Source organism: Polypterus senegalus, chromosome 8 (genome assembly GCF_016835505.1).
Source record: "Polypterus senegalus isolate Bchr_013 chromosome 8, ASM1683550v1, whole genome shotgun sequence".
NCBI classification, from domain to species: domain Eukaryota; kingdom Metazoa; phylum Chordata; class Cladistia; order Polypteriformes; family Polypteridae; genus Polypterus; species Polypterus senegalus.
Window position 1 is genome coordinate 107,143,282 of NC_053161.1, and position 26,433 is coordinate 107,169,714.

At 38.3% G+C, this 26,433-nt stretch overlaps 1 protein-coding gene across 4 annotated transcripts in view; it reads left to right on the forward strand.

The window, feature by feature from the left end:
• Positions 1-26,433, forward strand: part of LOC120534191 (GTPase KRas) — an 87,483-nt gene that overhangs the window by 42,462 nt on the left and 18,588 nt on the right. For all 4 annotated transcript variants that reach the window (XM_039761558.1, XM_039761557.1, XM_039761560.1 and 1 more), the window contains exons 3-4: positions 2,497-2,675; positions 7,383-7,542. In XM_039761558.1, coding sequence (XP_039617492.1) covers positions 2,497-2,675; positions 7,383-7,542 — 339 coding nt within the window. The remainder of the gene's footprint in view (positions 1-2,496; positions 2,676-7,382; positions 7,543-26,433) is intronic.

Here is a 26,433-nt window from a genome sequence, read left to right on the forward strand (position 1 = left end):
ATCCATGATGCATACTGCTGCTTGATTTTCAGGAAAGGGAATCCATTTATTAAGTTTTAAAGTAGATGTAGAGCAACCAGTCTGTGGTATTTGAATAGTAGTAGGAGGCATATCAGCCTACATAAAGCTGAAAGAATTCCTGCTATGCAGAAGCAAGTGTTTTTAGAGAGATTGAAATCTAGCCAAAAAGCCATAGGTTGGTACATGAAAATCTTCCCCTTTTTTATTTCCATAAATATGTGGACTTAAAGAATGATTAGTGTTAAGATTATAATGTGAATCTACAGTGGCTGTAAAAGGTTAGCCCTCCATGTCCTTGGGACTTTTTCATGGTTTATTATTTTACAACTTTGAATCACAGTGAATTTGATTCAACTTTTTTGACACTGATATCCAAAGAAGACTGTTCAATGTCAAAAGAAAAACTCTCTACAACTTGGTCTAAAGTTTAGTGAGGGCAGCCAAGTGATCTAGTGTCAGATACATGAATATCACTGCTATAAACTGTTTATCCTGTTTTAGGAGGCTCACTGGGAAGAAGGCTATATTACATAGTAAGGTGGTAGCCATTTTGTATTTGGTACTGAAAATATTCTATGAAACAGCTGTCCAATGATTAACTTCATATTGGTAAAATATAAAGCGCATTGATATGTTGGTTAATAAATAAACATGCACTGTGCTTTTTTCTTGGAAGAGGTGGGGTTGTGAAGATTTACAAGAGCAATTCAACTAATCTCTAGGATTAAAAAACACAAAATATAAGCAAAATTAATTTATTCAAGCATTTTTTTCATGTTTTGAATCTTTCTCTTCATTGACATGGAAAATATAAACAATCTGGAAATAAGGCATGTGTGCTTGTTTTCCTTGGACTACCACCCAATCATGAACTGTGCAAATGATTACTGGACTAGTCTTGGAACATGCTTGGAACAAGTGCTTATTGTCAAACCAATAATTAAGATAAATATTTTAATTTTTACCTGCTTCAGTATTTTTGAAATTGGATTAAGAAGTCTAATATGCTGTGTTAATAAATAAAAAAAAGTTATTTTCATTTGAAGAGTACCATAATGAGAATATTATGAGTACTGCATCTTGCAACTTCGGTATTAACATTGATCCCTGTATGTTCCCACAGTCTTATGCACCATCTACCAGTAAAGATATGCCTTAAAAGAGCCCGTCTCTTGCACCCATAAGAATGAGACCCTGTAAAATAATAGTAACAGAAGGTTTAATGTTGTTTATAAGGCACTTCTATCTTGATGGAAGAAAGAAGTTCAAAGTACCTACACAGAGCAGAAACATAAAGTAAACGTTTCAGCTCTATCCAGAGTCACGTCTTCATACAGTGGAAGGAGTCAGCCCCATGCTGCTTCATGCTGGTCAATGTGTGCCCCAAGATTTTGAACACCATAACATATATATTTTTTTGGTAGTTTGAGACCATTTGTTTTATTTTGTTTGTGGTTATAAATTCTGCATCTTTTGTGCTTGTGGCACCGTGGTTAGCACTGTTGCCTCATGGATTAGATCACATTTATGCCACAAAAATCAGTCTAGTCTAGTTGGCAGACACTTCCCTAGCCCTCAGAGACCGTAAAAGACCATTGCACCATTTTAACCCTAACCCTAATCAAACTCCAGACTAGAGTAGAGCAAAGTTCCTGAATATTTCTGTGATTTTGCCAAACTCACAGCAAAGTGAAATCCAAGGCATTTGCTCATCACTAGTAAAAATCAATAAGGTGTCAGCACTTTTAAACACCAACCCCCTTGTACTTGATAAGAAGCTTTGTGTGGCATACATTTTGTTGCTCCAACTTGCTAATCACTGGGTGTTCATTTCCCTAAATGATTTATTCTGTGCTCGAATAACACAAGTTTTTAGGTACTTGTTAAAATCCGGCTTAAAATGGATTTAGTAGTTCTTGCATTATAATAAGGTAATCATTTTAAAATATCAAATGTTTGCTTTTGTTTTTGAATTTGAGTAACTTACGTTACATGTTAAACGTGAAACTTTTTTTTAATCTCCTGAAGTTCACTTTCTTTCCTTTGCAAAGACAATAATTCTTTTATTTATTGGATTTTAACTCCGTTTTTGTTTATGAAATTAGCTCTTGAAAGTGTGCTCTACTCCTTAGTGTGTAATGTCTAAGCATTTGCATTTCTATGATGGTTAATGTTTTATACATGCGGACATCTTTACATATATAAAGAAGCCTTATGGTATCAATGTCTAATATTGCCTATATTCTGTGAATATGTCATGAATTGAAATCTCCTAGTAAACCTGGTTTCAGTTAATCATGCAAATACATAACGAAGTGTAATTGAAAGAAAGGCTGGCATGTATGTGTACATTTGTTTATATTAGGCCTGTTTCACAATAACATTTTCAACTGGCCAGAGTTATTGTAATAGCATAGCATCTGCACATGTATGCCTTGGCTGTTAATGGCATCAATCCTTTAATCTTCTTCATAGGACTCCTACAGAAAACAAGTAGTCATTGATGGGGAGACATGTTTGTTGGATATTCTCGACACTGCAGGTCAAGAGGAATACAGTGCAATGAGAGATCAGTATATGCGTACAGGGGAGGGTTTTCTTTGCGTTTTTGCTATTAATAATACAAAGTCATTTGAAGACATACATCATTATAGGTAAGTAACAAGAGTAAATATTTTAAATCCAAGTGTCATTCAGTTTTTTAAATTTAACTATTCCTTTAGCATGCTATATTTTTATATTGCAGAGGCTAAAGAGTATTGAAATCTGCCTCTTGAACATCAATTATTATATAGCAATAGTACATAGTGCTTTATAACTCTTCCAATATGTTGAGATAAACATAACTTAATGTTTTAATTGGTTTTGCATTAAGTGGATTATAGATTTTCTGAATGAGATGCATTTATTTAAGTGACTTTTTTTTTTTTAACTTTCATCGATTATTTATCTTTCATCAATATTTAGTGCTGTGTATATACTTGAGACCTACTTGTTAAATATGGAGAAAACACAATTACTCTGAATTTAATTTGTTTCTTCAAAGGTGTACTTAATTCAGTTTATTTACACTAAACCCACAATCTAAGTCCAACTCACTATAAAACAGTTACAAGAAGCTATAAGAAAAATATTAAATAGAATACAGTGAAATATAGACAGAAAACATGGGGAAAAATAAATGAAGAAACATTGCACAATTTACACAAAAAATATATGTATTCTTTGTGTGTGTGTGTATGTGTATATTTATGCCTATATTTATTGTGTGTGTGTGTGTGTATATATATATATATATATATATATATATATATATATATATATATATATATATATATACACACACACACACACAGTGAACCCTCGTTTATCACGGTTAATCCGTTCCAGACTCTACCGTGATAAATGAATTTTCGCGAAGTAGGATTCTTTATTTATAAATCGAATATTTTCGCAGTTAGAGTATAGAAAACCTGTTTACGACCTTCTAAATAAGTTTTTTAACATTATTAGAGCCCTCTAGACATGAAATAACACCCTTTATTCACCATTACACTCGTATTACCCAATATATTAGACAAAATAAGAGAAAATAAGACATATATTAGACGTTACAAATATCATATTACTAGGTACACTCGCCTTTTAAGGCAACCGACTTTTATCCTCAATTTTTGATGTTCTCATTCCCTACACTTACATGCCTGATGTACACATGGAGCGCACAAAGTGCCCATTCATAACATCTCCCGAAAACCTAAGTTTTTTTTTTATTCCCTCAAGTGCCTGTCCAAAGTCATACAATGTCAGCCTGAATCTGTACCGTTAAAGACGGAGTTTCATGCACTAAATAAGCTATAGATGAGAATAAGCAAGCACCATCTCCCTGATATTTACTACGCGGTGCGGCATTTGTACTCCATCAACATTAATTATTTCCAGAGACATAATTTGTCTATTTTTCCAGCGCATCGCGCACAAAAGCAAGGGAACAATGAGAGCACCAGAACTCTGCTCACATTGCGTCGCTTCGTACCTCAAGCCGCAAGTAGTAAGTCTGTAATAAGCGGAATACCGCTACGCTTTGTATTCACGGGACGGAAGGACAATCCCGAACGCTTTTATATAGTACTGTAGATTATTGTACTGCACATTTAATTGCACACAACCACTAACCTATGAAGGCACGATCTCAGTAGGAGAGTCTTCAGAGGTGGTGCAGTATCTTCAGCAGGTGCGTTGTCTTCAGTGAAGAAGTACTAGGAGTAGGCAGTGGGTGTCTGGGTGCGCGGCTGAAGAACATCTTGATAGGCAGTTGCTGGCGCTGTCTTTTCATATGCTTGAGGAGGCTTTTGTAGGGTATTGCCATCTTTAATCATATCCAAGACTTTCACCTTCTCCTGGATAGTAAGCATCTTCCTCTGGCGCTTAGTTTTATTGTCAGAAGGCTTAGAAAAAGCAGCACGTTTAGGAGCCATCGTAAGGCTTAGATAAAAGTTCTCAGAAAGCGCATGCATAGTGACGTAAGAGTGTATGAGAAAAAAATTGCGATAGAGTGAAACCGCGAAAGTCGAAGCGCGATATAGCGAGAGATCACTGTATACATGTATGTATGTATAATTTATTTATTTGCAGCTGGAGATCCACAAAGGAAGAAAACAAATCACGTAGTTTTTATTCCTGAGCTTTCAACCCCTGCCAGGGGTCTTCATCAGAGGATAGTACTTAGGCTTACAAGAATGAAAGGCAATATATAGCAAAAATTATGTCGGAGGTGGCTAAGTCAGTGTGATCTGGGAGGGTATTGGTTGTGAAGTTTTATTTATTATGAACATGTTGTTCTTAAGTTTGCATATGCTGGATTTATGTCCAAATGTCCACATATATATATTGTGAACGGAACCTGGGCACAGACAGGCAGACATGTTCTATTTCACCCACCACGCGTTTATTTACACTATATACAAAGTTCTGAAGGTGCACTACAAACCCCACAAGTCTCCCAAAGTCCAGGCCTCTCTCACACACTGTCTTTCTTCGGGCCGCCTCCAGTCTCGCTTCTCCCGCTTTGTCCTACGTCCACCTGACTCCAGCCTCGAATGAAGGGAGGCGGCTCCTTTTATCTTCACCCGGATATGCTCTAGGTGCTCCCCGGCAATCGCCCGCCGACACGGAAGCATTCTGTGTGTCCCTGCTTCTCTTCCCCCCCAGCACTTCCTGGTGTGGCGGAAGTGCTGAGGTCCAGGGTTCCCAAGGTATTGGGGCACCCCCTGGCGGTGACCACGGGCCCCTACAGGGCTGGGCTTCCAAGCCCTCAACCCGTGGCGGCCCCCACGTGATCCAAGGTGGGCACATGCCCTCTTCCGGACCCTCCAGGCGTCCCGGCCGGGTCGTCGCCCCTGTCATTCCTGACATATATATATATATGTAACACACACACACATATATATAGTGATAAACACGTAGATACTGACACAAGGGGAATAGTCTTCAAATATGCTGGCTACAAATCAGAACCTAAAACAATTAATTATGTGTACAAACCATGTGTTTAAATACATGTAGTAGATTTTTAAAAAGGTTTCATTATGGCAGTTAGTCTAGTATTCAACATCAGTTATAGTAATAATGGTCAGAAAATCCATTTAGAAGCAGATGGGCTTTCTACTGTGAACTGAATGGTACTAACAACTGAGCATATGTGATGGTGGGTATTGTATGTAAAATGTTTTGGAATGTTGAAAACTATTAAAGATAAAATACATAGCAAAGATTAGTTGTTCTATCAGAAGTATAGTTTATGTTTATTTTTTATGTTGTAAGCTTTATTTGCTTTTAAAAATTATTCACAACATCTTGTTAGAAAAGCTGTGTTCAAATATTGTATTTCCCTACTGTGTACAAAATGTGTGCATTAAAGTCAATTTATGACTCTTAACTAGCAGCATATGCATAGGTATTAATTTCTCCCAGTGCTGACAGAATAGACAACAGGAGTCCAGCAGTTTTGAAAATATTAAGAATTTGTGGTTCTCCATTTATAAATTATTAGTAAGGCATTTTAATTCCTTTGCTTATGCCAAAAATAAGGTTTTTATTTACTTTATATTCACTTTGTTTTTTTTTTTTTTTTTTTTTACACAAAATACATAAAAAAAGACAATTGGTCATTTAGTTGTAGAAACAAGGAGGAACTGGCTGTTGAGGGTTTGGTGAGTGTGCACACAGAAACACTTGGGATCAGCCTGAAAACGCTGTTATGACATTATGTTAGGTAATCTGTAGCTTACATAGTGCATTTACAGCCACTACATGCATTCTAACTACAAGTGCATTTTGTGTATGTGTCTAATACACAGCTTTGCTGGTTTAGTCCTCACCATCAGCTCATTTTTGAAACCTTGAGCAAGTCACTTAACTTTTCTTTGCTGTAATTTTTAAAATATGAAAGGAATATTTGTAAACTGTGCAACAATACATTTTAAATTGCAAGCAGTTTAAAATGTATTAACAAAGTCCTAAAGATTTTTACCTTGTGTCATATTCCATTATTAGAGGAGCACTGATCTAGAGGAATATATTTTTCTTGTACTACTTTTAACAAAGGTTTTTTTTTTCCCCCACTGTTGTGCCCATATAGATGAAACCTTTGTGACTGCAGGCTCCATGTAACATATATACATTGTATATTAGCTTGTTTTCTTATACAGGTGTTTAAAAATATTTACTTTCTAGATTGTTAGTAACTGTTGTTCGTAATCATTTATATTTTTGGAAACATTTACATGAATATTCTGAGTTGCTGCTTCACTGATTCAGAACTCCACAATAGTTACTGGTTAGTCTCCTCTCTTTCTGCAAGTGTACTGACACAATTTTTTAAATTGAGCTCTTGTTTTTGCTGGTCTATGTTTGGTATTTTTATTGTTTAGAAATGTATTCATTACTATAAATGGTTGCCTACCAAACCTCTGCCATCTAATTTTTATTAACATAAAACCGCATCATGCTTTTAACTTGTGCTTTATAAAGTTTAGCCAATTCAAAAAATATTACACACAGATTAAACTGCTACATTTATGACACGCACATTAAACAGCAACTTGTTTTCCAAAAATATTATGTACTGTTTCAGAAAAGCAATTGTGGTGTTCGCATATTAAGGACATATTTAGTTGTCAGTACATAACATGATTAGTTGTTCAGTTTCATACTTGAATATTACAAAATGTACATTAATTAAAATTTAAGATACAGATTTTTTTTTTTTGTATGTTTAACTTTTAAAAGTACTGTTATTCAATGGCACTAGGGGAAAATTAATAAAGGTTTTCTTTTTATCTCGCACAACAACTCTGCAGAGAACAAATAAAACGAGTGAAAGATTCCGAAGATGTCCCAATGGTTCTGGTAGGAAACAAATGTGATCTTCCCTCTCGAACTGTGGACACTAAGCAAGCTCAGGACCTAGCCAGAAGTTACGCAATTCCCTTTATAGAGACATCTGCTAAAACCAGACAAGTAAGTGAAGTTCATAATAATAAGTAAATATAACTTTGAAATTGTAAATTCTTTCTTGTGTGATACTGAATCTCAAATGCCTTATTGTGTCTAGTGTATATTGGTTAATAACTGAATTTCGATGAAGATTTTATGAAATGATGTAATGCCGACTGTTGTAGTCTCCTCCCAGATGAAACTGCAGAATTTGCTAATGTACTTTTTTCTGTTTTAATTCATCCATATTCATGGGCAATAATATTCCAAAAATCCATATCACAGCATAGTTAAAAATTTGGACTGTTTCAGTGAATATTGGCATAACATGTTTGTATCTCTTTTTCAGACTGAAATGTTTTAATAATTTAAAAAAATCTACTGCTGACTGACTGTGCACACTGGTGAGACTCTTATCCAGTGCAGCAGTTGTTAACATGTTGCTACTTAAAAAGGTTCGACAACAGCTATTCACCTCTCTCAAATTAATAAAAATACTGGTTTTCACTTGCTCATTAGCGCCGCTGCCACTGACACCTCTGTCAAGCAAACACGGCACAAGATGCAACTTGTTCCTGTCCTACCTTCATTTTACATCTCCAATCCAGTCAAACTACACGGTGCTCTGGGTAATACTCGTAAAGGGGTGGGCTGACTTGTACAGTATGTAATCAGTGTGTAATAAGTCCATACATAAAGATGTCACCTTTTAGACATGAATGCACAGAAAATTGCATTTCACTTTTCCTTTTAAGTGTATGTTTTTATATTTAAATGTGTTTGCAAGTTTTCCAGTTTTTGTCATACAGGTTAAACATTTTTTTATAAAATACATATTGGAATAAGAATTTCATCCCAGTATATCAGATCAATTGCTGTATTTCTCACTCCTAATCCATATAATTTCCTGAACCCAACAGTATTTGGAACAAGCTGGAAGAAAGGAAAGAAAACACAGGAATGGGATGTCCATCGATTACACAGCCTACCTTCTCATGCACACAAATTTACTCAAAAAAAATCTATCCTTAACCTTATGATCAGGATTCTGTTTAAACATTTAAAGATAAGGTGTAAAAATGAAATGTTTACCCCTGTGTAACACATTTAGCCTTCTTAGATAGATGCTCATGAATCATGAGTGTTCAAGCTGCACAAAAAATGCTTTCTGAGCCTTTGTGTTTTCTCTTTATGCACTGTTAGGACTGATAATGCCACAGAATTGTTATCAGTCAAAACTCAGTAGTGAAAGAAGAAAATGTACAGCTTCTTGTCAAAACCAGAATTCTGCAAACATTGCCATATATATAGCATCTGGATACTTTTGGAAACTTGATGTTGTTTAAACTACAACTGCACGGCTCTGGTAATGTTCTGCTAGGTTGTAAAAATAAATAAATAAAAGCTTTCTGAAACTGGGATAGTTACATGCTTTGGTAATGTGAAGTATAGTGGATTTATTGTGCTGAACTGCATTGATTTCTCTTCTTTCATTTATTATTCTTTGAGTTTAAGCTCTCTCTTTTGGTTGTGAATGGGACCATGGCTTTTACTTCTCTACTGTCTATTTTGTCTTGCTAGTTTTAATCCACAACTTACATCATTAGTTGCTTAATGCCCAAGTTGTACATACCAATAAATATCTATATATATAATTGACTAAGGCAAGACAACCATGAAAAGCACGCCGGAAGGGGCGTGGATTTACTAAGCCGACGACAAGTGAGACACCTATGGCACACGCAGGAAGGAGCCACGCCCACCAACTCCAAGACCATTGGATTCGACGACAACTTGCAGGGCCATGCCCACCAACTCGGACGAGACGACACAGAAAAAATAGCATCATTGATATTTGTCTGTCGTAGAGGCTACATGCAGTGCAGGTCAGGTTAATGTCATGTGCATGTCATACACCTCCGAGCTACGTTGACTGTTCATAGAGGCATGTTTCCCGCGGAGGTGAATCGCCATATGCAGCATGTGAAACGGTTTGCGAAGGGTATCCCTTAGGATCCTTAAAACAATCCTTTACAACTGAGGTTAAAGCACAATGAAGTAAGCAGTCTTTAAAAAACGACTTTTCGGTTACGACGCACGACCGCGTGCACCATAGCAAACTGTTTTACACGCTACATACAGCTTTTCACATCCGCGACAAACATGCGTCGTCTTAGATGCTCCTGCAGGAACACGGAACATGATTTCCTGCCCACCAACGCTCCTTTTTCACCTGCCAGCGTCTACCCTCGCTCTCTAGGCATTCACACTGCCTGCCCATTTGCCCGGACGCAAAAATTCACCGACCACCCAGTTAGTCCCTTTCGTCTGTGGTAAGAGTCCATATACACGTCTGAGCCACGCGGCGTTTGTTATGCCGCGGGTTCACTATTGTGTTGTATTTTGCTCTCTCCAGAGTTCCATCTTTTTAATTCACTTACTGTTGTACTCTCACACTAACCCGTTTTAGACATCCATGCCTTTCCAGAAGTGTTTAGCATTCAATAAATAATTATGCATGACATTGAGCGTGTGTCTACCCGGCGCAGAGAGGCGTGGGTAAGCCGTTGAACCCCATTCGGGCTGCAAACCGTGGAATTCCAACTAAGTGCGACTCATACGCTCCCACTGGTTGCGTCCCAACCCTTTGTACACACCCCCCTCCCACCTCGCTACTACTGTGGTCGGGTGTCTTGGTGGATTATATATAGAAAAGCAGCCAAAACCACACAGAGCAATGAAATGTCTACGTCAGTCACAGGTACATCTGGACTGTGTAAAGACGACGACTCAAGTGACGAGTTGGAGGTGGGCACATGAGCGGGCAGTGCATACTGAACGAGAAATCAGCAGACTAGCATGACGGATGGAGCTGAATGGACGTCCTTCTCCTCTCCTCCTGTTCCACACTACGCGTCGTGCACCCCCATCCCTCTGTCTGGCAGGAGAAGGTGCGAGGACGGTCTGCCAGTTTTCAGTCACGGACAATTGTGTGTTGGTTCGTTCCATGCATTGTTACAATGTTGCATTTCTTGCTGATTTATTACATTACCGATTTTTCAAATGTTCATTTTTTACGTGTGCTTAAAAATCATTAAAAAACCAGCCTGATTATGCGGCATATGGTACGCCGCGGGTTGGCTAGTATTATTTAATAAGCAAGTTTTATCTTATAATAAGTTCAACATTACAAAAAAGGAGGATAATTTTGATCATGTTTCATAATTGCTAAAACTTGCATATGGATTATGCAAGTACAATTTAATTTTACCATTAAGTGGGAATATGCCATGAACTGTCTCTTTACATTATTGAAATTGTACAGTGCATTACCACAGCATCTACATTGACTGGCTACATAACACTATCTGAGCGCAGTGTGGAAAATCATATGGATGATGCTTCTAAGTTGAAGATACTGATAATTAAACTTAGGGTGTTTATAAAGGAAATGAATGGTAGAATGGAATATTAGACAAATTCAGACAGGATATGAAAGATCAGCAGGTGCTTTTTAAATAGTAGTTTTTATGTGAAAGTGAAATGATAGGGGAAGTGGAAAATACTAAAATGAGAATAAAATGCAAGTATTTAGAGGTCACCTGGAGGATGTGATGCTTATGCTTTAGAATCTGAAGGCAGTATACTTTGTAATAAATCCATGGTATAGACAGCAAAACATCATTCTTGAGAGACTACCCTGTGAAATTTGTTGCAGAATTCTTTGAAATCTTGGGTGAGGATTTTGAAGTAGGTTACCATGAGCTCAACTCCTTCCTGTCCGCCCTGAAAATGAAGTTGTCAAAGGCTTGATAGACTCAAACTTTGGGATTAAGAAAACATTTTTATATTATGCAGAATAAGGAAGTTATTTGGAAAGAGTCAAATCCACAAATTTCCATATTTCTCTGCTATAATTTCTGCAACATTGACTGCATGTTACATCTTCAAAAAGCACCTATGCAAAGCTGATTATCACTTTTGTTTTCAACTAGCCTGAAAGTAACTGTTGTTGGCAACTTTTTACATTTTTTTATAATCTGTGGAACCTGAAATGTTCATACTAAGGACTGGAACATGATTACAAAGTGGTTGTTTTTGAAGTCAAGACAGCAAACTTCAGTCAGGGAAATGCAAAAAATAATGTTTGTATTGTTAAAGAATTTGATGTAACCTTCTACATGTACTCAGAATAATGCAGACAGGTTTGCTATTGTTGGACCTTTTTTTATTATTTTTCTTTTCTGTTTTGATATACAGTACTAATAACAATAATATCATACATACAATGTAGAGAATATATTTAGTCCACGTAGTTTATAAAGAGTAAACAGTGGATTCAGCAAGTATGCAGACTCCTTCACATACTCCAAAACTATTGGAAAAATCTACTCCTTAAATTTGTAAGATCATATTTTTGGAAGAATTTTCAACTGCACACAACTATACCTCTTTTGCTCCTCTTTTGGAACCTTTTGAGGGAAAATAATGATTGTTAATCTATTATCCTAGGTTTATTATGTCTAAACTGCATGGATGGATAATTAAATTTCCCTATGCAAATTTAACTTAATCATATTAACAATAGGATTGTTTGGTTAAATAAATTTGCAATACGAGTTTAAACAACAGTTCTTCACCAACATCCCTCAATGCAACTTAAATACATGTACATGTAAGTTCGAGCCTGGCTTTCATGTAGGTGATCTAATACATCATTATACTGTTTAGTAACCTGGTTTCCCATAGACCTCCCCAAGAATGAAGCCATGGAGGACAATTGTATCAAAAAGGTTTGTTTACTCACAATTAAACACTCAGTGTCGTTATAGATCGATCAGAACAAAAGAACAAAAAAAGAACACAAAAACATTGCGCACACTCTTTTTTTTTTTTTTTTGGAACTTCATCATTCACAGGAGTTTAAACACTTGCCTGTCAGAAAGGAGTCTTTCTCATCTACTGTCAGTAGTTGTTGTTGTTCTTCTTCTTTATCTAGGGGCTTTTACCCCTCTTCATGGGGTCTCTTCTGGTCAAGCTGTGGAACTGCTTCAGGAGTTAGGTGCAGTTTGTTGTTTACCTCTTGGGAAACCAGGCCATTGACCCTAATATCCCTACTCCCTTCTAAAGCAGCTCTACTTAATGGGATGACTGTTCATGTTCTCTCTTAGTTGGACATGTAGGTCTCTTGTCTTCTTATAAACTCTCCACATTTTCACACTATCCCTAGTTTAAGGGTCAGACAGTGCTAAGGTACTCTGGGTTTTGAGATCACCCACTAAGATGCTAGGATTACCTCTGGGATACTTGGTAGATTGACATTGACATATTTTCCTGTGGGCATTCATTCTACCAATGTTGGATTTCTAGCTCATTGTCTCTTGCTGAGCCCTTCCCTCTGTGCTGTGCTAGCCAGGTGCCAGCTTTACACCATTGTACAATGGTCAACCAATAACCATCTTTGAAATTGAAAAATTGATTACTGGCCTAAATTATTGAAAAATGATTGTTTGCATAGATGAAAAAGGCAAATTGCAATTGTATCAACAGCACCAAGCAAAATAAGACTGAAACACAAAGAAAAATGCTTCCTTGAGCAAATATGTACCAGTACAAATGTGAAAATAAAAGCCTGAAAACTAACTGAATGTATCCAGTTGATGTGCAAATGTTTTTTTAATTTTTGGGATTCTTTTTTCTGAAGGGTACCTTACTTGACTTGTAAGTAAGGAAATAAAATACAGTGGTGTGAAAAACTATTTGCCCCCTTCCTGATTTCTTATTCTTTTGCATGTTTGTCACACAAAATGTTTCTGATCCATCAAACACATTTAACCATTAGTCAAATATAACACAAGTAAACACAAAATGCAGTTTTTAAATGATGGTTTTTATTATTTAGGGAGAAAAAAAAATCCAAACCTACATGGCCCTGTGTGAAAAAGTAATTGCCCCTTGTTAAAAATAACCTAACTGTGGTGTATCACACGAGTTCAATTTCCCGTAGCCACCCCAGGCCTGATTACTGCCACACCTGTTTCAATCAAGAAATCACTTAAATAGGAGCTGCCTGACACAGAGAAGTAGACCAAAAGCACCTCAAAAGCTAGACATCATGCCAAGATCCAAAAAAATTCAGGAACAAATGAGAACAGAAGTAATTGAGATCTATCAGTCTGGTAAAGGTTATAAAGCCATTTCTAAAGCTTTGGGACTCCAGCGAACCACAGTGAGAGCCATTATCCACAAATGGCAAAAACATGGAACAGTGGTGAACCTTCCCAGGAGTGGCGGCCGACCAAAACGACCCCAAGAGCAGAGGCGACTCATCCGAGAGGTCACAAAGACCCCAGGACAGCGTCTAAAGAACTGCAGGCCTCACTTGCCTCAATTAAGGTCAGTGTTCACGACTCCACCATAAGAAAGAGACTGGGCAAAAACGGCCTGCATGGCAGATTTCCAAGACGCAAACCACAGTTAAGCAAATAGAACATTAGGGCTCGTCTCAATTTTGCTAAGAAACATCTCAATGATTGCCAAGACTTTTGAGAAAATACCTTGTGGACTGATGAGATAAAAGTTGAACTTTTTGGAAGGCAAATGTCCCGTTACATCTGGCGTAAAAGGAACACAGCATTTCAGAAAAAGAACATCATACCAACAGTAAAATATGGTGGTGGTAGTGTGATGGTCTGGGGTTGTTTTGCTGCTTCAGGACCTGGAAGGCTTGCTGTGATAGATGGAACCATGAATTCTACTGTCTACCAAAAATCCTGAAGGAGAATGTCCGCCATCTGTTCGTCAACTCAAGCTGAAGCGATCTTGGGTGCTGCAACAGGACAATGACCCAAAACACACCAGCAAATCCACCTCTGAATGGCTGAAGAAAAACAAAATGAAGACTTTGGAGTGGCCTAGTCAAAGTCCTGACCTGAATCCAATTGAGATGCTATGGCATGACCTTAAAAAGGCGCTTCATGCTAGAAAACCCTCAAATAAAGCTGAATTACAACAATTCTGCAAAGATGAGTGGGCCAAAATTCCTCCAGAGCCTGTAAAAGACTCATTGCAAGTTATCACAAACGCTTGATTGCAGTTATTGCTGCTAAGGGTGGCCCAACCAGTTATTAGGTTCAGGGGCAATTACTTTTCACACAGGGCCATGTAGGTTTGGATTTTTTTTCTCCCTTAATAATAAAAACCATCATTTACAAACTGCATTTTGTGTTTACTTGTGTTATATTTGACTAATGGTTAAATGTGTTTGATGATCAGAAACAGTTTGTGTGACAAACATGCAAAAGAATAAGAAATCAGGAAGGGGGCAAATAGTTTTTCACACCACTGTAAATTGACAATATACACATATCTGAAGGTGTTCAGCTTGAATTGCCATTCTACTAAAATGGTTTGTAATGCACAAATATCCAGGATCTGAAAATAAAATGAAAAGTGGTTACAGCTTCCATCCACCCACTTAAGGTAATTAAGAAACCTTTAAATTATCTTTCCAGTTGTCCAGAGCCTTGCCGTAGCTCAGGCTGCATATTTTCTATTTTTTGTCTCTCCAGTTCTGTCCCTCTCTTATCCTGTCATCTTCAGTCAATTGTGTATTTTGCCTCACATATGTATAGTTCAGCGATAGTAAAGCTTTGGGAAGTCACTCACCTTATGGGAGGGTGAAAGGTTGCAACAGTGGAATATAGGCAATGTGGTAAACAGGCGGCATCTCATGGAAATGTTTATTTTACAAAAAACATGGATATGCTGTTTTACAACGTGTGTAATCTCAAGACTAATGCTTAAGAATATTCTTGGTGTGAAAATGCATGTACAGTATTTGGTATGTTATAAGGCTTTTCTTTTCACGTTTAAATCAGTGCTCACTAAATGCTATTTTAAACCACAAGTATTACAGGTATTAATTATAATATATGTAAACTTTTTAAAATTTATTTATAAAATCCCTCACTTGAGGACAAAATTTCTCAATATGCATTAGCATATACTGCGAATGTGTTTTTTTTTTTAACTGATTTGAAAAATACCAAATCTTTCCTTTAAAGGTTTATTTAAAAAAAAATATATATTTTTTTTAATTAATATTCTAGCAAACATTTTTCAGCCAAAATGTTGACTTATTTTTGTATAAATACTTTTTGGCAGGTAGTTTTATACTTTTTATTCATCCTAATCAAGACTAACAGTTCTTTAGCCAATAGTTTGTCTTCCTTCGTGAATATTGTAAACATGCTGAAAATTTCACATAAGCTTACATCTCTTTTATATAGCGCACATCTTTTAATATATATATTTCCTGAACCTATGCAGAAGTTAAATGGGGAAAAAATTGCCTTTATTTAATCTGTATTCATAATCCTATCAACCAGGTTGAACTCCAGTATTCTGCACTTCATTAGCAAGTTTAAACTATGAAACAGTCTTGCAGAACCATTTATACTTTTATATTGCTTGCCACGAACAGTGTGTATAGAATTATATAAAATTATAAAAATATATCTTTTAAGGATTTGTTTTCTGTACTGAAGTGACTGGATAAATGGGGAGAGTTGCATCCGGAAGCTCATCCGGTGTAAAATTTTGCCAGATCAATATGCGGACAACAATACAAATTTCCATAACAAATCGTTCGAGCCCCAGCTTAACAACGACCGCCACCAGTACTGTTAGCCAACAGGGTGCTGGTGGAAATTGGGCTACTGTTGGCCAAAGAAGGAGATGAAGGGGGAGGAAGTGTCTGGAGGCAGGAGGAGAGGAGGAAAGTAAAGAGAGTAGAACTGAGGGTAGGAACTTTGAATGCTGTCAGTATGACTGGTAAGGGGAGAGAGCAGATATGACGGAGAGAAGGAAAGTTGGTATATTGTGCGTGCAAGAGACTAAATGGAAGGGGTGTAAGGCCAGGTGTATCGGAGGTGGATTGAAATTGTTCTATCATGGTGTGGATGGGAGGAGAAATGGGGTAGGAGTTATTCTGAAGGGACAGTATGTTTTGGAGGTGAAAAGAGTGTCAGGCAGAGTAATGATTATGAAGCTGGAAATTGGAGGTGTGATGATGAATGTTTTTAGTGCATATGCACCTCAAGTTGGGTGTGCAATGGTGGTGAGAGAATATTTTTGGGATGAGTTGCATGAAGTGATGAACAGTGTACCCAAAGGACAGAAAGTGGTGATGGGAGCGGATTTCAATGGGCATGCTGGTGAAGGGAACAGTGGAGACGAGGAGGTGATGGGTAGGTATGGTGTCAAGGAGAGGAATGAAGAAGGTCAGAGGATAGTGGATTTTGCCAAAAGGATGGACATGGCTGTGGTGAATACGTATTTTAAGAAGAGGGAGGAACATAGGGTTATGTACAAGAGTGGAGGAAGATGCACACAGGTAGATTACATCCTATGCAGAAGAGTTGATCTGAAGGAGATTAAAGACTGCAAAGTGGTGGCAAGGGGAAAGTGTAATTAAGCAGCATACGATGGTAGTCCGTAGGGTGATGTTGGAAATCAAGAAGAGGAAGAGAGTGAAAGCAGAGGCAAGGATCAAATGATGGAACTTGAAGAAGGAAGACTGCAAGGTTGAGTTTAGGGAGGAGGTGAGACAGGCACTGGGTGGCAGTGAAGAGTTACCAGACAGCTGGGAAACTACAGCAGATGTAGTAAGGGTGACAGCAAGAAGGGTGCTTGGTGTGACATCTGGAAAGAGGAAGGAGGAAAAGGAAACCTGGTGGTGGAATGAGGAAATACAGGAGAGTATACAGAGGAAGAGGATGGCAAAGAAGAAGTGGGATAGTCAGAGAGATGCAGAAAGTAGACAAGAGTACAAGGAGATAAGGCGCAAGGTGAAGAGAGGTGGCGAAGGCTAAGGAAAAGGTGTATAACGAGTTGTATGAGAGGTTGGACACTAAGGAGGGAGAAAAGGACCTGTACCAATTGGCTAGACAGAGGGACCGAGCTGGGAAAGATGTGCAGCAGGTTAGGGTGATAAAGGATAAAGATGGAAATGTACTCACAAGCGAGGAGAGTGTGTTGAGCAGATGGAAAGAGTACTTTGAGAGGCTGATGAATGAAGAGATACCAAACAGGGAGAAGAGGTTGGATGATGTGGAGATGGTGAACCAGTAAGTGCAATGAATTAGCAAGGAGGAAGTAAGGACAGCTATGAAGAGGATGAAAAATGGAAAGACCGTTGGTCCAGATGACATACCTATGGAAGCATGGAGGTGTTTAGGAGAGATGGCAGTGGAGTTTTAACCAGATTGTTTAATGGAATCTTGGAAAGTGAGAGGATGCCTGAGGAGTGGAGAAGTGGTGTACTGGTGACGATATTTAAGAATAAGGGGGGTGTGAAGGACTGCAGTAACTACAGGGGAATAAAATTGATGAGCCACAGCATGAAGTTATGGGAAAGAGTAGTGGAAGCTAGGTTAAGAAGTGAGGTAATGATTAGTGAGCAGCAGTATGGTTTCATGCCAAGAAAGAGCACCATAGATGCAATGTTTGCTCTGAGGATGTTGATAGAGAAGTGTAGAGAAGGCCAGAAGGAGTTGTATTGCGATTTGTGGACCTGGAGAAAGCATATGACAGGGTGCCTCGAGAGGAGCTGTGGTATTGTATGAGGAAGTCAGGAGTGGCAGAGAAGTACGTAAGAGTTGTACAGGATATGTACGAGGGAAGTGTTGCAGTGGTAAGGTCTGCGGTAGGAGTGACGGATGCATTCAGCGTGGAGGTGGGATTACATCGGGGATCAGCTCTGAGCGCTTTCTTATTTGCAATGGTGATGAACAGACTGACAGATGAGATTAGACAGGAGTCCCCATGGACTATGATGTTTGATGGTGACATTGTGATCTGTAGTGATAGTAGGGAGCAGTTTGAGGAGACCCTGGAGAGATGGAGATATGCTCTAGAGAGGAGAGGAATGAAGGTCAGTAGGAACAAGACAGAATACAGTTTGTAAATGAGAGGGAGTTCAGTGGAATGGCGAGGATGCAGGGAGTAGAGTTGGCGAAGGTTGATGAGTTTAAATACTTGCGATCAACAGTACAGAGTAATGGGGATTGTGGAAGAGAGGTGAAAAAGAGAGTGCAGGCAGGGTGGAATGGGTGGAGAAGAGTGTCAGGAGTAATTTGTGACAGATGGGTATCAGCAAGAGTGAAAGGGAAGGACTACAGGATGGTAGTGAGACCAGCTATGAGGATGGATAAGATTAGAAATGAGTACATTACAGGGTCAGCTCAAGTTGGACGGTTGGGAGACAAAGTTAGAGAGGCGAGATTGTGTTGGTTTGGACATGTGCAGAGGAGAGATGCTGGGTATATTGGGAGAAGGATGCTAAGGATAGAGCTGCCAGGTAATAGGAAAAGAGGAAGGCCTAAGCGAAGGTTTATGGATGTGGTGAGAGAGGACATGCAGTTGATGGTTATAACAGAACAAGATGCAGAGGACAGAAAGATATGGAAGAAGATAATCCACTGTGGCACCCCTAACTGGAGCAGCTGAAAGAAGATGACTGATGTGTTAAAGTAGTCTGTATTATGCTGATAGCCCACAATAGTTGTGTAGCACTAAAAAAAATCAAGTGAAAGGACACTTCATTCAGTTCTTTATTAATTTATCTGAAAATAATATACCAAAGTTAAAATATTGTTAAAAAACTAAGATATTAAAAACAAAGATGCTAAATATGCTCCGCTAGTTGTGAAAGGGAAGTGGAAATAAGGTAGTGTATCATTCCCTTTCAGAATGATACACATTTATCAAAATGTTATGCCCTTATTTTCATATAGAGCTTTATGTTATCAATCTTGGACATACTCATTGGACTATATTGAGCAAATTTATCAAAAAAAGAGAATTTTCAACAACATGGCAGTATTGCCAATTAAGAGTCATCTTCTCCTCAGCTCCTTTTAGAATGGTTGAAGGTCTGAAGAAATAATTTCATTATTGTTATATCTGAATTTTTTTTTTTTTTTTCATCTTTGAATTTTTATCCTTCATAAATTAAAAGCAATAGTTGTCAGAATTAATAGTAAAACGTATTGGGTGCATATTAATATTCTTTTAAATTAGTTTATATTTGAATATGCTATAGAAATAAATGTTCTTGTTACCAGCTAGGTCTGTATAATTTTAGCTTATTTTTCCAGAAGATTAACCATGAGGAGGTGATTTCAAGAATTTAACCTAGTAAATTTTAGTATAAAAATACACAAAGGTAAAGAATCAAATACAAACCAAAAGGTTGGTTTTAATAGGTAATAAATAGTACAGCTGGTTAAAAAATAAATAAAAGTGGCATTGTACATATAAGGGGTTAAGTGTATGATTTTTCCTTATTGCTAAAATGATTCAACATTTATTCTTCATAGGTCAGTTTAGCATCATGCAAGTCAGGATGATTATTCCTAGCAGTTGCTATCATAACAATATTTAATATTTTTATTACAAAACTTGGATGCTAATAAAGAATTTAGTTTAAAGTAGATTCTCAATATATTTTTATTGCAACATTTTGTTTTTTAATTTAGTCCCTTTGGCACTCTCACAATGCACATTTATTTCTATTGTCTGCTGACTTTAGTGGTCAGCTTGCTATAATTAATAAAACTACTTATTTCTCGTTTTCTTTTTTTTAATCAAGAAGAGGAAAATAGAAACAGCTACTTGTGCCTGAACGTGACTTGTACTTTATATTTTCTTATTTTCTGACTAAACAGTAAAATTATATTCAAACTTGCTTGTCTGTACAGTGAAATGTACTATATTTCTAAATATATTTTCCATTTAGCAGGTGGGCATGCCTATTTGCTATTTATTTTTACATTTTAAAAATTCACATTATTTTAAACAGTTTTGTTATTTCAAACAGTGCTTCCACAAATTACAGGGAATCTTGGACATCTATCCATTATAAAATCTACAATAGTTATTCCAGTTCAGCATCACAAGGGCTAGAGCCTATTTCAGCAGAGCAAAGCCAGGAACCAGCCTCAGATGGTGCTTATGTCCAGGTATACACCCAGACTTGCTTATATAGGGCCAATTAACAAAACACATGTTTTTGGGATGCAGGTAGTGTACTGCTGTACTTGTTGCTGTTGTGCTGTGAGGCACCTAACATGCAAGCTGGAGACCTTCAGAAACCTGTCTTCTGATTGATTGTGACTTTGGGTCTGCCAGATCTCTTCCTATTAGAGTTTCTTCCAGTTCCCAATTGCCTTTGGATTGTGTAGGGCACTATACTCACACACTTTGAGATATATATCTTGTCTGAAGAATGGACCTGAGTTGCCTCGAAAGCTTGCATATCGTAATCTTTTTAGTTAACCAATAAAACGGTATCATTTTGCTTGACATCTCACTACTGATAGTGTACATACCATATATGCTCCAATTGTCGCCGGTCTCTAATAAGCGCTGGGCTTCAGAGGGGACGCGGCCAAATAGTAGCCGGGTCTTTGATATTTGTCAACTAGCGTACATTGTTAGCGTCTGTATCTTTGCATGTGTAATATATAAGAAATACGGATATACCGGTTTCTAAAACTGCTTCATTTTCATGCCGGGTTGACCAAAATACGGACAAACCTGGAAGAAGAGGAAGACGATAATGAACTGGACAACAACAAAGCCATCATTGTGGATTCGTACGATAAATAGCAGGTACAGAAAGATATTGCCATTTATCTTTAACAGTCTTATGCAGCATGTGAAATTCAAGTAAAGTAGCTGTTTGTAATATTAGTTAATATTTTTGTGTACCTAAATGTACCAACATGCACGAAAATATATTGCATTGTGAAGGTTTTTGTTAATAATGGCCGGTCGCACCTCAAAAGCTAGACATCATGTCAAGATCCAAAGAAATTCAGGAACAAATGAGAACAGAAGTAATTGAGATCTATCAGTCTGGTAAAGGTTATAAAGCCATTTCTAAAGCTTTGGGACTCCAGCGAACCACAGTAAGAGCCATTATCCACAAATGGCAAAAACATGGAACAGTGGTGAACCTTCCCAGGAGTGGCCGGCCGACCAAAATTACCCTAAGAGCAGAGAGCGACTCATCCGAGAGGTCACAAAAGACCCCAGGACAACGTCTAAAGAACTGCAGGCCTCACTTGCCTCAATTAAGGTCAGTGTTCACGACTCCACCATAAGAAAGAGACTGGGCAAAAATGGCCTGCATGGCAGATTTCCAAGACGCATAACGACTGTTAAGCAAAAAGAACATTAGGGCTTGTCTCGGTTTTGCTAAGAAACATCTCCATGATTGCCAAGACTTTTGGGAAAATACCTTGTGGACTGATGAGACAAAAGTTGAACTTTTTTTGTCCCGTTACATCTGGCGTAAAAGGAACACAGCATTTCAGAAAAAAAACATCATAGCAACAGTAAAATATGGTGGTGGTAGTGTGATGGTCTGGGGTTGTTTTGCTGCTTCAGGACCTGGAAGGCTTGCTGTGATAGATGGAACCATGAATTCGACTGTCTACCAAAAAATCCTGAAGGAGAATGTCTGGCCATGCGTTCGTCAACTCAAGCTGAAGCGATCTTGGGTGCTGCAACAGGACAATGACCCAAAACACACCAGCAAATCCACCTCTGAATGGCTGAAGAAAAACAAAATGAAGACTTTGGAGTGGCATAGTCGAAGTCCTGACCTGAATCCAATTGCGATGCTATGGCATGACCTTAAAAAGGCGGTTCATGCTAGAAAACCCTCAAATAAAGCTGAATTACAACAATTCTGCAAAGATGAGTGGGCCAAAATTCCTCCAGAAGCTGTAAAAGACTCATTGCAAGTTATCGCAAACGCTTGATTGTAGTTACTGCTGCTAAGGGTGGCCCAACCAGTTGTTAGGTTCAGGGGGCAATTACTTTTTCACACAGGGCCATGTAGGTTTGGATTTTTTTTTTCTCCCTAAATAATAAAAACCATCACTTAAAAACTGCATTTTGTGTTTACATGTGTTATATTTGACTAATGGTTAAATGTGTTTGATGATCAGAAACATTTTGTGTGACAAACATGCAAAATAATAAGAAATCAGGAAGGGCGCAAATAGTTTTTCACACCACTGTACATACATATCTATATATGATATATATATATATATATATATATATATATATATATATATATATATATATATATATATATATATATATATATATATATATATATATATATATATATATATATATATATATACACACACACACACACATACAGTCTTTGGGGTGTGAGCAACTGTTGCTGGGGGTGCCAGAATCCATGAAAAACATTATTTGTACAAAATCTTTATTTATCCATTCCTAAATAATTAAACGGGCAGGCTATTTCATATCAGTGCAATACGGTGCTTGTTAAAACGGATGACTCACGCTCTTACGTGCAAGTCTGCGTGGATATTATGAACTATCGTTTCTGTTCAAGTTTTATTTAAATTTTAAATAGAAGGAATTTTTATTTAGTCGACAGAATATTATTCCGGAATAAATCAACTCAAACCTTAAATAACTTATAATATTTTGCTCTCCATAAAAATATATCCTGTCAAAATTACACAAATTCAAATATGAACATGGTGCATAACAACCTGGAAATATAAATAAAATGTGTTCTTTTCATCAATAACAAATCAAATCATTCAGTTGTCTTTGCTCTTATGTCATTTTATAAGAGCTGGACGCCTGGCATCTTTTTTTGGCAACTTGTTCGTTTGCTTGGTGTGAGGTTCTGTGTTGTGGAGATTGTCAGGATGGACTGCAGGTGCTCATCAGTGAGGCGGCTCCTGTGTGCTGTTTTGTTAGTCTTCATGACTGAGAAGAGCTTCTCACACAGATATGTGCTACCAAACATGCACAAGGTTCGAGCCGCATGTAGACTGAGCTGGAGCATTTGTGCGTGAATGGAGTGAATAAACTGTGCAGGCCCTGCAGTATCGTACTTTGCCTTCAGTGTGCCATTACACTGCAGCTCAATCACCTCCATCTGAATCTGCACAGGCGCAGTTTCCACATCGACGGCAAATGGGTTGCGAAACAACTGAAAATTCTTTTTTTGTTCTTCAAAGTCACCAAAGCGCAGTGCGGACTCAGTGCGCTCAGTTTATCAGCAAAATGCGTATTTGGGAACACCGTTGTGCCGACTTGGTTCAACATTACTTGGCAACAGGGAAAGTGGGGCAAGTAGCACTGGTGCATTTGTGTCTCCCATAAAAGTAGCTTCACTTGAAATCACTTTGTGATTTTGCACGGGTAAAACGTCTGCTGAAGTGTCAGATTCTTCTTTAACTCTTCTGCTTTCTGTATCTTGTGCATTGGTTTCAGGTTATCTTCATGTTTTGTTTCATAGTGCCGTCTTAGATTAAATTCTGTAATTATAACCACATTAGCTCCACAAATGAGACACACGGGTTTACTGGCAATGTCAGTAAACATATACTCAGCCTCCCATCGGTTTTTAAAGGCTCTATGTTCAGAATCACCTTTTCTCTTCGGCATTGTGTGGGCTAGCTTCGCAATAACTTGCAGCATCATAAGCTAGACTTGATTAACGTGGTAAGTGTTCGGCAAGGCAGCTGAAGCGCTGCATTATGGGATCTGTAGTTTATTGTGTTACCAGCGCTTCATCTCCCTGGGCCATTAATAACAATAATACAGTATATCAAATGATCTCGCGGGCCGGATTTAATTACACGCCGGGCCGGATGTGGCCCTTGGGCCTTGAGTTTGACACAAGCCTGCGTGCTATTGTGGTTTTGCCTGCGTGCCTCAATAAGTTACCCTCCCCTCGCTCTTACTTTTTTACCGTTCATCTAATGAATACACTGAGTATGGCTTTACCATAACAATAATTAATCGCGAATAAAGTATCCATTATTCATAAAGCTTCAATTGGTAATCTGTCTTTCTGCGTTAGCCGCATATTTTTTCATATGTCTCAAACCAAGGGGATGCGAAGGTAAAATGAATAAAAATGCGTGCGTACATACTTGGTGCATCCCCTCTCGGGAATCGAACCTCGGACGGCGTTAGAGGCGAAGCCTCTACTATTGCACCACCGCGTGTGGTTTATCTATTTGAGCGTAGCAGTGTAATTCGTTTTTTGTTCAGCACTCTTTGGAACTGTTGCTTTTTGTCTGCGCACTGCGTCAGTTCACGTGAGCCGCTGAATATGGTTTTATATGTCACTCGCTCGCTTCTAATTGTTTCGCTGCCTTCTTAATTATATAATGCTTGTTTTCTTAAGCGCTTTTTGGAGCTCTTCCTGGTTTTCTACGTACTGCGTAATTACGTTAGAGGCGTGATGATGTCACATGAAACTCCGCCCCCCCCACGGCTTTTGAGCTCAACTCCATTACAGTAAATGGAGAAAAATAGCTTCTAGTTATGACCATTATGCGTAGAATTTGAAATGAAACCTGCCCAACTTTTGTAAGGAAGCTGTAAGGAATGAGCCTGCCAAATTTCAGCCTTCTACCTACACGGCAAGTTGGAGAATTAGTGATGAGTCAGTGAGTCAGTCAGTGAGGGCTTTGCCTTTTATTAGTATAGATATATATATAGATACAGATATATAGATGTGTAGATAGATATATATATATATATATTGTAATAAATGAATAAGATGACCGTATAAAGGTTTGGGGTTTCCGGCCCCGTATACTAAATTATTCTCCACAGTAAACAAAAATTCCAAGGCAATACATAAATCAAAACAAATACATATGCACGACGCCGAAAATGGCGTCGGGCCATTTTATGAAGGAGCCGGAAGTGGAGGAATGCTGGGAAGGAACCGTGGGGGAAAATGGGATTGAGGACGTCAGGAACAATGGTGGAGAAAGGGCGGAAGTAACGTGCTGCGGTAAAATGAGGCTTATGGTGGCGGAGCGTCTTTTTTCTGTAAGAAAGCAAAGGAGAAAGGTTATTACCCCGCCACTCCCTGCCGGCAAATATCTTCCCAAGCGTGTTAAGGTCCGTCCGCGGTCTCCTACTCGCACGTGTGTGACAATGTATGTATGTATGTGTGTGTGTGTGTGTGTGTGTGTATATATATATATATATATATATATATATATATATATATATATATATATATATATATATATATATATATATATATATATATATATAAAACTGCTCAAAAAAATTAAAGGAACACTTTGAAAACACATCACATCTCAATGGAAAAAAGAAATCCTCCTGGATATCTATACTGATATAGACTGGGTAATGTGTTAGGAACGAAAGGATGCCACATCGTTTAATGGAAATAATTCCTTCATCCTCCAGGAACTGCCTGCATACTCTCACCACATGAGGCCAGGGATTGTCGTGCACCAGGAGCCACTGTACCAGCATAGGGTCTGACAATGGCTCCAAGGATTTCATCCTGGTACCTAATGGCAGCCAAGGTGCCTTTGTCAAGCCTGTAGCGGTCTGTGTGACCCTCCATGGATATGCCTCCCCAGTCAATCATTAACCCACCACCAAACTCCTCATGCTGAATGATGTTACAGGCAGCATAATGTTCTCCATGGCTTCTTCAGACCCTTTCACTTCTGTCACGTGCTCAGGGTGAACCTGCTCTCATGTGTAAAAAGCACAGGGCACGAGTGGTGCATCTGCCAATTCTGGTATTCTATGGCGAATGCCAATCGAGCTGCATGCTGCTGGGCAGTGAGCTCAGGGCCCATTAGAGGACATGGGGACCTTGGGTCACCCTTATGAAGTCTTTCTGGTTGTTTGGTCAGAGACATTCACACCAGTGGCCTGCTGGAGGTCATTTTGTAGGGCTCTGGCAGTGCTCATCCTGTTCCTCCTTGCCCAAAGGAGCAGATACTGGTCCTGCTGATGGGTTATGGACCTTCTATGGCCCTCTCCAGCTCTCCT